This window comes from Micromys minutus, assembly GCF_963924665.1.
Source record: "Micromys minutus genome assembly, chromosome: 18".
Classification (NCBI taxonomy): Eukaryota; Metazoa; Chordata; class Mammalia; order Rodentia; family Muridae; genus Micromys; species Micromys minutus.
The window spans coordinates 49642561-49657905 of record NC_137953.1 but is presented as its reverse complement, the minus strand read 5'-3'; the positions used below and the strand labels follow the sequence as shown (position 1 = coordinate 49657905).

Here is a 15345-nt window from a genome sequence, read left to right as displayed (position 1 = left end):
TATTTACATCCTTCCTCTCCTGACAGACTCTTTGTCCTATATTTCTGGTTTCCTACGTGAGAGCCCATGAATGGTCCCAGCTGGGAATGGAAGTCCTCGACCTCAATGTCACCTCTCAAGGATCATCCTGCTTGATGGTGGGCTTTATACTTAACGTTTCCCCTTAATTCTGTCCCTACTTCCTAGCACCAGTTCAGACATAGCAATAAAACCACCTAATCAATGTTTCCCCTGCTTACCTTGGCCTGCCCAACTCCACCTGTCACAGTGTGGCTATCACGCCAAATGCAAATCCAACCACATGACTAAAACTCCTTAAGAGCCTCTTGAGTGCTGACCAATAGGCAGAATAATGGTGTTGCCACTTTTCAACTACCTCACCCACCACCATAGGCATCTAATATTGATATTATTTTAGTTGACCAAACAATTTATTTCTAGGACATAGTATTGGCATGCACACACTGTTAGTAAACAGAGTCATTACCTCCCGTTTTGTGAGGAGATTTTTGGAAATTTCTTTTGGCTAATCTGAAAAATACATTAAATTTCTATTTTAGCTATCCTGCTGTGCTGTCTTAAAGTTTGAGTTCTCTGAACAAACTTTCTATTCTGCAACCAGCATCTCTTTGTCCCAGACACTCCATCCCTAACTTCTGGTGACCATTATTTTAATTTCTACTCCACTGAGTAGGACTTTAGATTCCAAATGTGACACTGTGCAATATTTATTCATTACCATCAAGGCTCAGTAGTAGAGGTACATGCTTTTAAAATCCTGCATCTATGAAGTAGAGGCTGGTGGATCTCTGGGAGTTTGAGGCCAGCCTGGTCTACATGTTGAGTTCCAGGACAGTCAGAGCTAGATAGTGAGACTGTCTCAGGAAAACAAAACAAACAACAACAACAAAAAAAAAAAAAAATCCCACCAAAACCATAAAATAACAGACATTACTATCATCGTATTCCAATACACATGCCACAGTTTCCTGTAACACCGGGCATTCACCAGGAAATGGAAGACCTACAACTGGTGGTTGATATGCAGGTACAGAAGGCCCCTCTGAAATTGCCTTTTGTTCCGTAGACTCCTACTGGGACTTGGTAGGAGTTTACTTGCGGTGTGCTAGTCAGCAGGCTCTTCACCTGACCCATGAGTGCCCTTGATGGGTTGGGACCTTTCCGGATCAAGAACCTCCCTCCTTCTCTCAGCTGAGTGCTCTTTCTCTCTCCTGGACCTCACTGTACTCAACTCCAGTTCACAAGTTTCCATCGCTAGACTGAACTCTACTGTAGACTTTGTCATTCTCTTTGTAGGTCTGGTACTTGCTTGGTAAGGGTCAAATAATACTGGGTGACATTAAACTGCTACAAATGCACAGGGCACTGAAGGTAAACGAGATGATACAATAGAAAGCGTCCTAGTTTGTTCCCTTTGCAATGGCGGCTTGGTCTGGGGTACCCCGACTCTGAGAAGTGACTGACGTGACCCTTTATCTCCTTGCTTGTTTCTGGAGGACTTTTATTTTTACTTCTTTTGCAAGTGTCACTCCTAAACTGCAAACTCTTTGAAGACAGGGGCTGTGTCTTTATGTACTTGGCTCCTCCAAGCATCAAACACTGGTGTCAGGTGGGCTTCTGAGGGGTAGCACGCCTGGCACCTCGGGGTGCCTTTGACGCAGAGCCTAGACCTGCCCCGCCCCAGGCCCTGCGCTCGGCCCCCTCCTCACGCTGGCCGCTTCCCGCCTTCCGGGCGGCGGAAGTGGCCGGCTGTTCGTCCCTGCCCACGTGGCGCCTTTTCCGGTGCGCCCGCCCCCTCCGGCTCTCGGGTCCGGACCTGGCCCTCACCTCAGGGTTCCCAATGTGCCTCCGGGCAGACATATTTGCTCCAACCGACCACGCTCTGGGTTCTAGCCTCACGTCTTGCCACTAATCTAGCTTCCTACCCCGACAATCCCACTCAGCCGCCTCCCTCTAACCTGCCTTCCGATTGGCCTGGCTGTCCAGGCCAGCCAATAGAGGCTCCCTTTACTGCCTCGGCCGGGCGAGGGAGAGCGAGAAGCCGCTCAATGGTTGCCAAGGGCAACGCGGGACGCCTGCTAGGGCAGCTTGAATCCTGGCGGCCAGCTCCTGCCTGAACGCGGGAAGAAGGGGGGGTTGGCGCCTGCGCAAACCTGACCAGAGGGTCGGGCCTCAGGCTGAAGAGAGAACCTAAATTCACCACAGGTCGCCTAAACCCCTTTGTAATGCCATTCTAACCACACATCTGGGCTACTTCCTCCCTGACAGAGGACATAATTTGGGCCATGGTTGTTCAACTGGAACGAGAGTACATAGTTTATTATGTTCAGGTTTTTAAGTTATTATGCAAATTATGCAAAATATCACGAGTAAACACAGTAATTATTGTTGCTCTAAAAGCTTTTAGTCTAGCTAAAGAACGGCAGCCTTAATTGCAAAGAGCAGAAACCGTTCAGTGGCTCATCATTCATTTAACAAGTATTTAATAAGCACCTTACATTTTGTGGAGGATGGGAAAGATGACTAAAACCCGATCCCGTTGTCATGGAAACCATTGTGACTCCTGCCACCAACCACCACCTGTTCTCATTCCAGATCTGAAAATTAAGTCCTAGCACCTTTACAAAACAATTACCCACACAGTTTGACTCGGCTCCTAAAAGTCCCACCAAATCCATCAAAATTATTATTTCCTTTTACAGGGAAGGAACCACACAGTAACCCTTTGTCCTTTGCCCGAAGTCGTTTTTTCCAGGAATAGGAAAAGGTTACACTGGCTTGTTCATGCTGGCTAGCTCTGCGTGAATGACAACATTCATGTGAACTATGGCAGGGTCTGTGCAGATGACCCATTCAACAACATGGTCTCTCATATCCTGTCCTCTTAGCTACTTCAGGAACAAGTCATTCAGACTGGACCTCCATAATGTCAGTATGTCCGCTTGTACTGTGTTTAGTCTTTAATACTTACCAAGGTTTATGTTAAGTTCCTCTATCATGGCTAGTTCTTTTACTCTTCTAACATCCCCACCTATCATTCTCCTAGGATAAAGGACTGGGGACACAGGAAGGAAGAAGGGAGTAGGTAGGGCAATATTTATCAGATCTGCAGCTTGGAGTTGAGTAACTTTAAATTTTCACGTCCTAGTTTTAATGGTGGCTCTTAAACACTTTAACCTTTCTCATAACCCACCACCCACTAGAGGTCGTGGAAAAGAAAGGATACGGAAGTGGACCTGTCTAGAAAGGTTCTTTGGAGCAACTCAGTGTTGCTTGGAAATCAGCAGTTCAGTTCACACAGGTCAGCAGGTAGTGGCAGCTCCATCCATTCACAAACACCCCAAGGATGCACCGGCAGTCACGTTCTGTAGAGTCTGGTTAGCAGCCGCGGTGACGAGCCCTAGCAGAGACAGCCAGGCCTTGGCCTCTGTTCGAGTTAGTAGGAGGGGCCAACAGGAACACCAGCAGGAGTTCTTAGCTGTGTCTCTCAGGAAAGCGAAGATCAGTGAAGATGTGAGACCCACAAGCCTTGCACAGTTAGCTGTCCCAGCAAGCCAGGCTCTGTCTCTGTCGTCACCCCGGGGAGTCCTATTTATACCCTCCAAAGTGTCCTCCTTGAGCCTTACCTCAGCATGGCTCTTGCCTCAGCTCGGGCATCCTATCAGCCTGGGTCCTTGTGCAACAAACCGCAGCACACCGGCAGCACACCGGCAGACTCTTTTTGGTTTATTTCTCTCTATGGAGTCCCGACAAATGCACCTCAACTACACAGTGTAAGACATAAGGCCAATACACATGTCATTAGCAAAGAGACCTTACTCACGAGTCCTTTCACAAGCTTGCTTTGGCAGAACATCCTCTGTCTTGTGTCTGCTTCCGTGAACTGTTCCTTCACAAGTCTGCCTTAGCCTTTCACACCCGTGTCCACTTTCACACAGCGTTCCTTCACGTGTTTGTCCCAGCAAAACACCATCTAAGCGACTTTCGAAAGACCCTTAAGTTTCTACTTCAAGTGACCATAGAGATAATGGGTTGAAAATTTAAAAAGGGACAGGTGGGGCGGCTTAGTGGACAAAGGTCCTGGCTGCCAAAGTGGGTGACCGAAGGTCAGTCCCTGGAACCTACATGGTGGAAGGGGAGGACCAACTACTTGCAAGTTGTCCTGTGGCTTCCACACATGTGCACACACAGGCATACTTACAAAATAAGTAAAGTGAGGGGGGAAAAGAGTAATTAATGGCCAAAGCCCAGAGGCTGGAAGAAGGGAGAAACTTGACGACATCTGTAGATGCAATGATAGGTGTGCATGAAAAGGGACACACTGGATGATGACCTGGATTTCGTCAAGAGCAGCTATAAGTCTTTAAACTCGGAAATCAAGCAAACGGGTGGGTGATAATGTATTCAAGAAGGCGCAGAACAACAACCAAGTTCCCAAGAACAGAAACTGTAATGTCTGCTCTGCAGTGCTGGGGTTCACCTCTTTGTAAGACTGCCGTGAACTCTTAGTCCAGTGGGTACGGAAACCTGTGGCTTAGTGACCTTCGTGGCTATTGTGTTTATCAATGAGGGCCGCATACAAGGCACAGAGCGAGACTGTGGAAGAGAGTGCTTCAGCCTGCTGCTGCCTTGTTACTGGGATGGAGCAACTAAAACACATGATTCTTTCCATCCTCTGGATTCTGATGAAGAAGAGCCCAACGGCTCTCAAAGAGACTCTGCCCAGGAAGAGCCGCACTTGCTTTTAATTTGTGCCTCCATGGTCTCTTTGGTAGTGTCAAGTTACAAACTGAAAGGCTTTTAGATTTCCTTTCAGACCCTACGGTGTCAAAACTGAACTGACATTAAAGGGAGGTGTTTACTCTCAGTATGAAAAATAGCTAAATGCTTATCAAATGATAATCCATGGGCGATAACTTTCAGTAAACATAGACGTGTCGAACAAGGCAAAGAGCTACCTCATTTTTCAGCTGACAGACAAAAGATACTTTTTTTTTTTTTTTTAATTTAACCACATGGTGCCCAGTGGTTCCTGAAACAGACTCCGTCAGGCATTGCTTGTGTGCAGATGAAGAAGGGTGACCTATTGAATAATTTGATAACAACGACAAAAGAAATGCTCAAATCTTAACATCCTAAGGATTTCACCTGAGGAAATAATCAAAATACTGTTGGGCAGTGGCACTCGTGGTGTTAACTGGACTCTCACCTAAAGCACTGGAAAATTAGAACCAGCCTAATTGGTCTCAAGTAAAAATAGTGTTAAACTCTATACTGGCATATTCATAAAAGGCAATTTACAGAAGTGTGAAAATATTTATTTTAAGGAATAACCAGGTCAATACAAAATTATGTCTTGACACATAAATGAAAAGAACTTCCTTAAGATGATCCTGATGTGTATGGAGAAAAAGATACAGGTATCTTTAGAGGAAAAATGAAAAAAATTAATAAAGGCTATGTCTGGATTACAAAATATAGATATTTGTTTTATTTGGTTGAGATTTTTATGAGCTTCACATATTTCCTTTAGTGATTATGAACTCATTCCATACTTTAAAGATCACATTCCTCCCCTAAGAAACAAAGCTCCCTCTGATGCCGGCTGTATCCTGAAAGCTGTCTGTGGCTTTTGTCTCGGCTGATTTAGCGCAGAGCGGGATTCTGGGTAATTCCCCTATGTGAAGTGCTGCAGATCTTGGCAGGAGAAGGCTCTCCAGGCTCTGGAGCGAGCTCCTTGCAATCAGAGTGATGATTGCTGAGAGGTTCAAGCTTTGTTTGTAAGAGAAGAAGTTCTGATTCTTTTCTTTAGAAGTTCCTACTCCCACTGATTAATCGTATTTTTCTCCAAAGTTACAAGTGCTCTTATGAACTTCTGCTTCTTTGAGGCCTCCTTTTTCACCCTCTGTGGGCTCCCAGAAGCTTTTAGTCTCTATTGAGTTTGAGGGGAGGGAGCCTCAGGTAAGGCCAGCATGGGTGTCCCTGGGCCCACTCAGTCTCCTGACTTCTCTCTCTGAAACTAAATTGGCATCTTGGGACCCAGCAGATTGGTCCTTTCACATGCTTCAAACTTTCTGTACCTTCCTTCACTGCGAAACTCTCTACTGTCCAGCTCTGCATCCTCCATCCAACTGCTCTCTGTGCCTCCCTTGGGTGTCAAGTCTATTTCTTGATCAAAGTCCAAACTCCCCACTTTGCCAGACCTGTCTCATGATGTTCCTTTTTGGATATGGGCCTTGGCTCTATTCCTTGGCTTTATTTGCTCCTAATTCACAAATGACATACATGTCCAGATGTTAAGGAAATAGTCCCACCCAGTCTAATCCACTTCTGAGATCCTTTCCTGGGTCCCAAGAACTAGAAGTCATGGCTGAGGTAGTAGTGAGCCTCTACCCCATGAAAGGTTCCTGGGACAGCGGCAACGATTGGGTGCCGTCCTATCTGTGTGGAGTGTGCTCAAAGGAAGAGCACACCATATCTGAGTGGAATGTTGTCCCTTGTCTACACCCCTACAGCCAGTCCAAGGAGAGTGGTGGTACCCAAATCTATCGTCACACACTGCACTACTTTCCATTGTAACAAAATAATGGCATAAATGATGCCCTGGTTGATTTGCTGCTAGAGTCTGTGTTCCTCCTTGTGCAGTTCTGAAGCCACCTCTGTGTCTTAGCCCATTTTCTGTTCTTATAATGAAATAAAGAGGCCAAATAAATTACAACTTAACTTACTTAAGTTAGAGTTTTAAGGGCTGGGAACTCCAAGAACATTCCTGTACTTGCTTAGCACTTGGTGATGGGGTTCTTTCTGCATTGTAACGTGGCAGAGGGCATGCCCTGGGGAGCTTCTTTGCCAGAGAGGGTAACCTATTCATCTATTAATCCATCAGTGACAAGAAATATCTCATAGCCAAGTATAAATATATAAGTTGGGGTTTACAATTGTCAATGTCTGAAGTTTTGGAGACATGTTCAAGCCCTGCCTTGCTCTGACAGAATGTATCAGACATGTCAGACACGGTACTCCCTCCCAGAAGATCTTCCACCTGTGACAGACTCCAGAATGTAAGGGTAGTACAAGGAATGTTTGGTCTTGGGTTCGAGATTTTGGGGGAACAATGCCCAGCCACAGATCTAGTAAATACCAAGGGCCCTCTGAAGATCTGGCCTGGGTCAGAATGGAGGCAGAGGCAGAGCTGGGAGGCGCCTATCGCACTGTGGGTGTGAGAGCACCATGAGTACCGGTGTGTCTGGTGATCATCTTTGTCAGAATGAAATTAGAACTCAAGGCTTCATGTGAAAACTTGAGGCTGCCAGCTTGCAACCCCCTCTCCGTGCTTTCTTTGTCTCTCTTTTGCCTCCAAATATAATTCTTGTCCATAATTTTTAAACAATAAAGATCATACCCATGGTAAAACAAAACATCCTGACAGTCATTCTGCTTCCATTTAGTATACCAACAAAACAACAAAAGCGAACCAAGAAAACCTTCAAGGGAACATCATTCAATCACAACAAATAGAAAAGTAACTCTTCTATAAAAAAAAAAATCATACCTTCTTGAAGCTCGTAGAAAGATGAGCTCATGTTCGTGAGTTCATAACTAACTCCAAAGTCCTGTGGATTCCCACTCTGTCCATCGGGCTAGACGCAAAAGGTTCTGGTTATAGATGTGGGAAGAAGGAATCCATGACCTTAGGCTGCCTGTGGGTTCGCAGACCAGAGTGGAGTACTGGGGAGCCTGTGCTGGTTTTCAGCTTGGCTGGACCAAGGGACCCAGATGTTTGGTCAAACATTAATGTGGGTATTTTTGTAAAGTGTTTTAAAAGACGAGATTAATTGGTTGACTTTGAGCAGAGCAGATAACCCTCTAGGCTGTGGTTTGGCTTCATCTAAACAGTTGAAAACCTTAAGAGAAAAAAAGACTGACCACCCGTAAGGAAGTGAAAATTTGCCAGCAAGCTGTCTTTGGACTCTCTTCCCTTTGTCTGAAGCTGTACACCTAGTGCAGATCTTTTTTCTTTGACTTGCTAACCTCTATAATTACAGAGACTAGTTAACTCTTTCCTGTCCTCTCCCTCCCCTCATACAGAGAAATATTCTTGTAGATAATCCATACACTGTTTCTGCTTTGCTGAGAATAATGACCAGGATACAGACCCTATCACAAGAGGACATCTGCACTTCTCTTCTCCATCCATGTCCTCTGGTCACTCACAGAAAGACTGGAGCAAGAAAAGGGAAGCTACTTGGTGGAGTGGATTTTTAGGAAGTGATTGGTCATGGCTGGGGACAGGCACAAACAGTACCTGTATCCTGTGGCTCCTATGTAAGCAATAAAACAGACCATCAGGATCGGGGCCCCTCAAAGAGGGGAAACATCTGGGGCCAGGAAGGAAGCTGGCCTTCCCATTCCCAGGAATCCCACAGACATCTGCCATTTTAGAGAGAGGGAAGAGGCATGGGTTGTGTCAGGGGCAGGATGGGATGGGCCAAGAAAATCTCTAACTCCCAAGAACTTGTACCAATACACTGCAGAGATAAGAGTGCCAAGGGGATGTGCTTCTGCCTGGGCCCTCCAAGAGTATCAGACAGTGTTTGGCCAGGTAAAAGAGGAGGGACCGAGTAGGCCCCCAGGGAGGAGGTTAACGATTCTTGTGAGAGACTGAGGGGTCTGGACCAGAGGAACCACCTCCCTGCTCTTACTACAGCCCAGAGATAAGCTGTGGCTTCTGTCATGCACTGGGAGACACTGTTAAAGGAAGGGCTATGGGCAAAGTCCCTGAGCACCAGTGTGCAGGGTATCAAGGATGCCAGAGGTGACCTGCAAATCAAAGAAACCTTGCCAGCTCCACGTACAGGGCTGTGGCCCTCTCTGGTACCCAGGTAAGTGAAAGCAAGTCCAGCACAGGAACCCGCTACTGACTAGTGAGTTAGACTCTTCAAGAGCAGCCCTCCTCTGCTGGAGCATGCTGCCCTGATGCAAATGCAAGTTACATCATCCCTAGGAACTGCCATCTTGGCTGCCACTCAGGACCAAATTGTGCCGTGGAGACAAAGAAGAGAGAAAGGGACGCTTAGTGTAAAGACCCATTAGAACTGGATTCTACAAAGCCTGACTAACATACTAAAAGTCTTAGTGAAAAAGGTAGAAAGCGTGTGGATTAACATGTAGAGAATGTTAGCAAATAGGGAGAAACCGAAAATTGGAGTATGAAGAATAAAATCATAAGATCAGCGATGAAAAAATTGGGACAAGAAAGATGGCTCAATGGGTAAAACACCCTTGCTATGAACATTTGATGGCCTGAGTTTGATCCCTGGGACCAAGCATGTAAAAGGAGTGACCTGACTCCTGCAGGTTGCCGCCTGCCTTCCACACATGTGCCACAAAATATACATGCACTAAATACACACGTATCTCTTAAAAGGCTGAAGACTTTTTCTAAAATCAACAGCAACCAACCTAGTTAGAGCAGATGTGACCTTGCAGATGGTGAAAGAACCATCCAAAATGAAACGCAGGGAAAGTCTGGGAAGGAGTTCAGGAAGGAGAACTAAGCTTGCAGGGCCTGGGCCACGTCTTAGCTGATAACTCGGCTCCTGGCACACCACCCCGTATTCACACACTCGAACATATACGACCACACCCAGACACAATGCATGTACCCACAAGAGTTAATTTTTTTAAATGCTGGAATGCCGTCTAGAAAACACAAAAGCAAGATGGTTGTAGATGACAGAGATTGTCTAAAGACAATCTTGGTAGAAGGCAACCAAGGTGGAAGTCTGAGACCGCAACGTTGTAGGTGCAGCCAAATGAAAGCAGAAATCAGAGCCACCTACACAGTGTAGGCACAGAGACAAAGTCGATGTGCTCAGAAAGAAAGGGAATATTACACGCAGAACAAGGATACGGTTACAACAAACTTCTCTTTGAGAGCAACGACAGCTCCAAAAACCAAAAAATCAAAACAGGAAGTTAAGGGGTTTGTTTTAAATACAGAAAAAGGGTGGGTCAACTCTGAATTCTATAATCAGGGTACACTTTGGTTGGTTGGTTGGTTAGTTGGTTACTAAGGGAAAAGACTGATTTTGGCTCATAGTTTTGGGAATCTCTGTCTATCCTGACAAGGAGCTTGTATTGGAGCAGTCTCACAGCATAGTGTCAGGGCAAATATTTATAAAAAAAGATACTTTTCAGACAAAATTTGGGAAATTCATTGGCAATTGTCTTGCATTCAACAAAATACTAAAGAAGCTCTTTGCCGAAAAAGTGTGATCACAGTAGGATCATGTGGTAAATACAAAGGCAGGAGGAACAATGGGAATAATAATTCTGTACTGAGGATAAATACAAAGGACCTTTCCCATCAAGGTTTATTGTCTTTAAAGGAAAATTCATTAAGTACAAGTGGTAACAATGTCTCATGTGATTTATAGGGTGTATAACCAAATACTTTAGAGCAGGTAATTCATGAACTCTTGATGTCCCGGAGGCTGAGAAGTTCAAAGGCATCGCACCAGCATCTGCTCAGCACCTGTCAGGGTCTTTTCCAAGGGTCATGTGGTAAGAAAAGCCAAGAGTGCAGAGTCTCTCTGTCTTATAAATTTCCTAATGTCACGGGGCCCCACTCTCACGACTCCACTTAATCCTCTGCCTCTCAAATGCTCCGACTCCAAATGCTACGGACACAGGAGTCTGGCTATCAAGTTTCCAAAGACTGGCATTTCGGAGGGTACATTCAAACCATGCTAGGCGTTAGAGCCAGTGGGCGATTCTCCACAGTGAAGTCTCTTGAGGTTTCTGTTCCCTCCCATCATCCTAAGCGTCTCAGTCACCCTGGAGGATGGCTCTTCCCGCATTCCATGCTGTCCCTTGCCTCTCGGTCCCTTACCCTTACTTGCTTCTTGTTTGGTAAGTCTGACTTTGGATCATTTGATTACTCATCTCTCTCTGGGAGCCTTCCATGTTTGCCTTTGTCTTGATGCGGGACTGGGAGAGAGACTCTTTTCAAACGGCACCACATGCCTGGGTCTGTGATCTCTTTATCTGTTTCCTTCATCCTCAGCCCCCACCTCACAGTTAGTCAAGCCTCATTCTTCACATTCCTCCTGCCTGGCTTGGTGTCTGGCATTAGATAGCTGCTCAATATTTGTCAAGAATGAAGTGTGACAATTCCTTCGAAGACCAACACTTTGTGTCGAAAGCGGCCTCCTTTGTCACTGTGGACGTTTTCAACCTATTTATCTACTATCTAGTGTATCGATAAGGTATGAGGATAAATCAACTCTCAAAGTGATAATACTTTTCTTTAATTGTGAGTCCAATAAGACCTACACATGACACACACACAAATGTCTGCAAATGTCATCCTAAGTAACAGGATGCAGCCGAGCCTGGAAATCTAATCAAGGCATGACGGAATGTGGAGAGCTGTAACCTAATCAATGGTCTTAACAGCTGAAGCAAGACTATGGGAACAGGAGGGGTAGTCTGCAGGGAGTGCTGAAGACTGGAGCCAAGGAACAAACATTTGTCATTACGTCTCCAGTCCTGCCAAGGGAAAGAGCTGTTCTCTGACCGTTAGACACAAGCATGCAGTCCACCCTATATCCCCATGGATGCCACAGAACTCATCCAGCTCCCTCCCTTTGTTCTGATTTCATGCTCACAACAACCTCCTGATTATAATTTGGCTTCCCATGTCGATTTTCCAACAGGAGAGAATGCGCTGACCAGTCAGCACGAACATCTGGTCCATTTGGCAGGAAGAGTTCTCTTTGTATATGAATGTATTAGTGTTCTGGTTTATATATCAGTCAGTTTATACACCCCAGGGGCTGCAGGGGTGCTCATTCTCCCAGCCCTTGCTCAGGCTGTCAGCAGGGCCCTTGTTCCCCCTGGTTTTTCTGCCTCGCTTAGGGTAGACAGAGGACAAAGGCTCTCGAACGAGCCCCATCTCCTGTTGAGTCAAACGCATCTTGCTTTGGGCTCACCTCTTCTCCATCACAGCAACTGCACATCACGTTTAGCTCACTCACGTTTGCCATTGTATCGCCAGCGCTCACATTCAGGGTCTGCCCTTGGCCTCCCCCCGTTTCAGAAACCTGGTCCCTGCTCATCCACAGTTCGTATCTGCCCACACCAGGGCTCTTCCTCACTAAGTTCACGAACGTTAGTGGTCACTTTCAGAGGTTGCAGATTGAGGGGAGTCTCACTTTCAGAGGGACAGTTAGACTTGAGCTAGGTCTGGGGACTGAGGAGTCACTCACTTCAACAAGAGTTCAAGCAGAACTGGAACAGAGGCTGAAAACAAATGTCTGTCTGGTTGGAATGGATGCTTTGACAGATTGGGAGGCTCCAGAGCTCCCCTGGAACTATAGTTGTTCTGGGTGCTGTCTTGATGAGCTATTGCACCTCTAGGAATGGTATTCAAAGGTTCTCAACCTGTGGGTCACACACCCCCTGGGGGTCAACTGACCCTTTTACAGGGATCACCTAAAAACATTGACAAATTCTGATGTTTACATTATGACTTGTAATGGTAGCAATTTTACAGTAATGAAGTGGCAAAGAAAATAATTTTATGGTTGTGGGTCACCACACCATGAGGAGCTGACTGTATTTAAGGCCCACAGCAAGGCTGAGAACCTCTGAACTGGTGCTAAGTTAATGAGACCACAGACAGGACATCTCAAATGATCAAAGCTGGGCAGGAAAGAAGTCCTGTGAGCATTTTCAAACGGACACAAAGATCCACAGAAAGTGTCAGGAAGACCAGGCAAGGTAGTACCGCTCTAGACCCAGCACCTGGGGGCTGAGGCAGAAGAGCCAGGAGTGTAGGACTTTTTTTAAAAAAATCAAATTAGCAAATTCATTGAAATATTCCCAACCTCACCCTTACCTCACTCTTATCCTGTCTCTGATCTCACACACATTCAGCTGAACTGGAACTCATTTTGTAGCCTAGAGGCTGGTTTTGAATGTAAGGTAATTCTCCTGCCTCAGCTGTCCCGGTGTTGGAACTATAGACACGGGCCAGCATGCTCAGCTCCCAGGACAGATTACACAGATTTCTTTTTCACTTTCTGTGACTGTGACAGGAGCTTTGTCTTGTCTCACAGGTCTAGAAGTTATAAAATTAGGCACCAGCACCATATCATCTCCTGGTGAGGGCCACATGCTGCTTAACCTTGTAATGGGAGGCACAAGGGTGAGTCAAAGAAAGTTCAAGAAAGAGTGGACGGGGTTTGGGGACCAGGGATGGCAAACAAGGTAAAAAGTGCTTGCTGAGAACAAGACTTCAATTTTCTGCATCCACATCAGGTGCCCCAGAGCTGGGCTCTAATTTCTTACAGCTTCTTCAGGCACCCACATACAGGTACACACACACACACACACACACACACACACACACACAAGTAATTTTAAAATTTTTAAGACAAACACATAAAAAAACAATAAACAAATGACTGCAGTGGAGGTTCATGCCTTTAATCCCAGTGCTCAGGGGCAGAGGCAGGCGAATCTCTGTGTTTGAGGCCCACCTGATCTGTGGAGTGAGTTCTAGGACAGAGTGCCACATAGTAAGACCCTGTCAAAACCACAACACACCCACGCCCCCAATGAGAAAGAAACCTGCCCTATGCTGGTTCCTCTCAATTTTCAAGAAAAACATCCCCCCTTTGTGGGGCTCCCTTAGGAGCCCAAGCCCAAAGACTGCCTGTTATAGGTTTTCTCCAAATCAACCACACTGAGGAATTCCAACACAAAAGTTGGGGCAGGGTTTTCACATGAGGAATGAGGAGAGTCTCCAGCAGAGCACCAGCCAAGATGGACCAAGAATCATACAACAGGAAAAGCAGGGAGTGTAGTGGCTTCTTTATATTTTTCTTTTGAAGAGGCATTTATTCAGGTGTATTCGATCTGAAGATTAGAGTGCTTTATAATCAAGGAAAATACTAAATGGATTCTGCATATAAAATACTTAAGAGATATGTTTTTTTTTTACACTTTTCTACCATTTTTATTTTAAAAATAATTCCCATTTCTTCCAACTTTATGTTCTCTCTCTCCCTCTCAAAAGCAAGACTGAAAAAAGATAAAACAGACAAGAAAAACAAGCAGAAAACAATCAAACATTCCTGAGCCTGAGGCCTGCCCTGGGCTGTGGTTGAAGCACTGGGGTTCACTTCCTTGAAAGAGCTGACACTCCCTGTCCCAGCAGGTACCAGCTGCAAATAGCTTCTTGGCTGAGGGTGGGGCTTTGTGCCCAAGTCCCTGCTCCATACAGAAAGGTTATCTGACTCTTATACAATTTTTTTTCACTCTCTTGATGGTATCTTTCCAAGAAAAAAGACTTTATGCTTTTTGTGAAGTCAAATTTATTTGTGTTTTTCTTTTACCGTTTGCCCTTTGGTGTTAATTCTAAGAATCTAAGAATCTGTGTCTGTCCTAAATTTATGAAGTTTTACCTCTACCTTGTCTTCTAATAATTTTAAAATTTGAACTTGAATTTTTTTATTAATATTGTTAATTTTTACATAGAATATAAGAGAGGAGACACCTTTTTGCCTCTGTATCCAGGTGATCCAGAAACATTTGCTGAAAGAAATATTTCTTTTTTTGAACATAATATTGTTATTATTGGGGAATTTTATATAAGGCACCCCAATTTCCCTTTCTCCTCAGTCCTCCAAGATCTGCTCCCTCCCCCACCTCATGGCCTTCACCTAAAAAAAAAAAAAGACTAAGTCCAATTTGTGTTGTCCATAAAGTCACTGGAGCATGGTCAAAGTCTCAGTGGCCAGCCCCTTAAGAAAAGTGAGTCCTTCTCCATCCCTACCTCCACCAAAGCCATCTGTTATGGGGAGAAATACTTCAGCATCCTCAGCACGTTCTTTTAACAGTTCTCTTCCATGGCTTCCTGTCTAGATTATTGCTTTGGGAGTAGGTAATAATGGGGTGCTTCATAGAAGCCTTCTACATCTTTTTTTTTTCCTTCAACTGCGAGTCTGTAGCCACCAGTACCACTGCAGAAGAAGCATCCTCATCTTCACAATCAGCAACAATGTGGACCACAGACTTCCAATGGTGTCAGCATGGACCACGGACATCTGCCTGATTGCTGGTATCAGCATGGCCTCTGCTTCCGAATGTGGACATTAACACAGTTCAGCCTGGCCCTTTGTGGTAAAGGAGCATTTGGTAGGGAGACGAGGAGGCCTTTCATGTTAGCACTTTGGAGGCAGAGATAGGCAGATCTCTGAGTTCAAGTCAGCCTGGACTATAGAGCAGGTTCCAGGACACCCCAGGCCTCACAGA

The 15345-nt window shown here is 45.4% G+C and overlaps 1 protein-coding gene across 3 annotated transcripts in view; it reads right to left on the bottom strand.

The window, feature by feature from the left end:
• The window catches only part of CEP41 (centrosomal protein 41), a gene marked incomplete at both ends in the record, with an annotated part of 36175 nt that extends 34294 nt beyond the window's left edge, over positions 1 to 1881 (bottom strand). For all 3 annotated transcript variants that reach the window (XM_080931945.1, XM_080931946.1, XM_080931947.1), the window contains one exon: positions 1849 to 1881. In XM_080931945.1, coding sequence (XP_080788071.1) covers positions 1849 to 1881 — 33 coding nt within the window. The remainder of the gene's footprint in view (positions 1 to 1848) is intronic.
• Positions 1882 to 15345: the final 13464 nt, after the last annotated feature.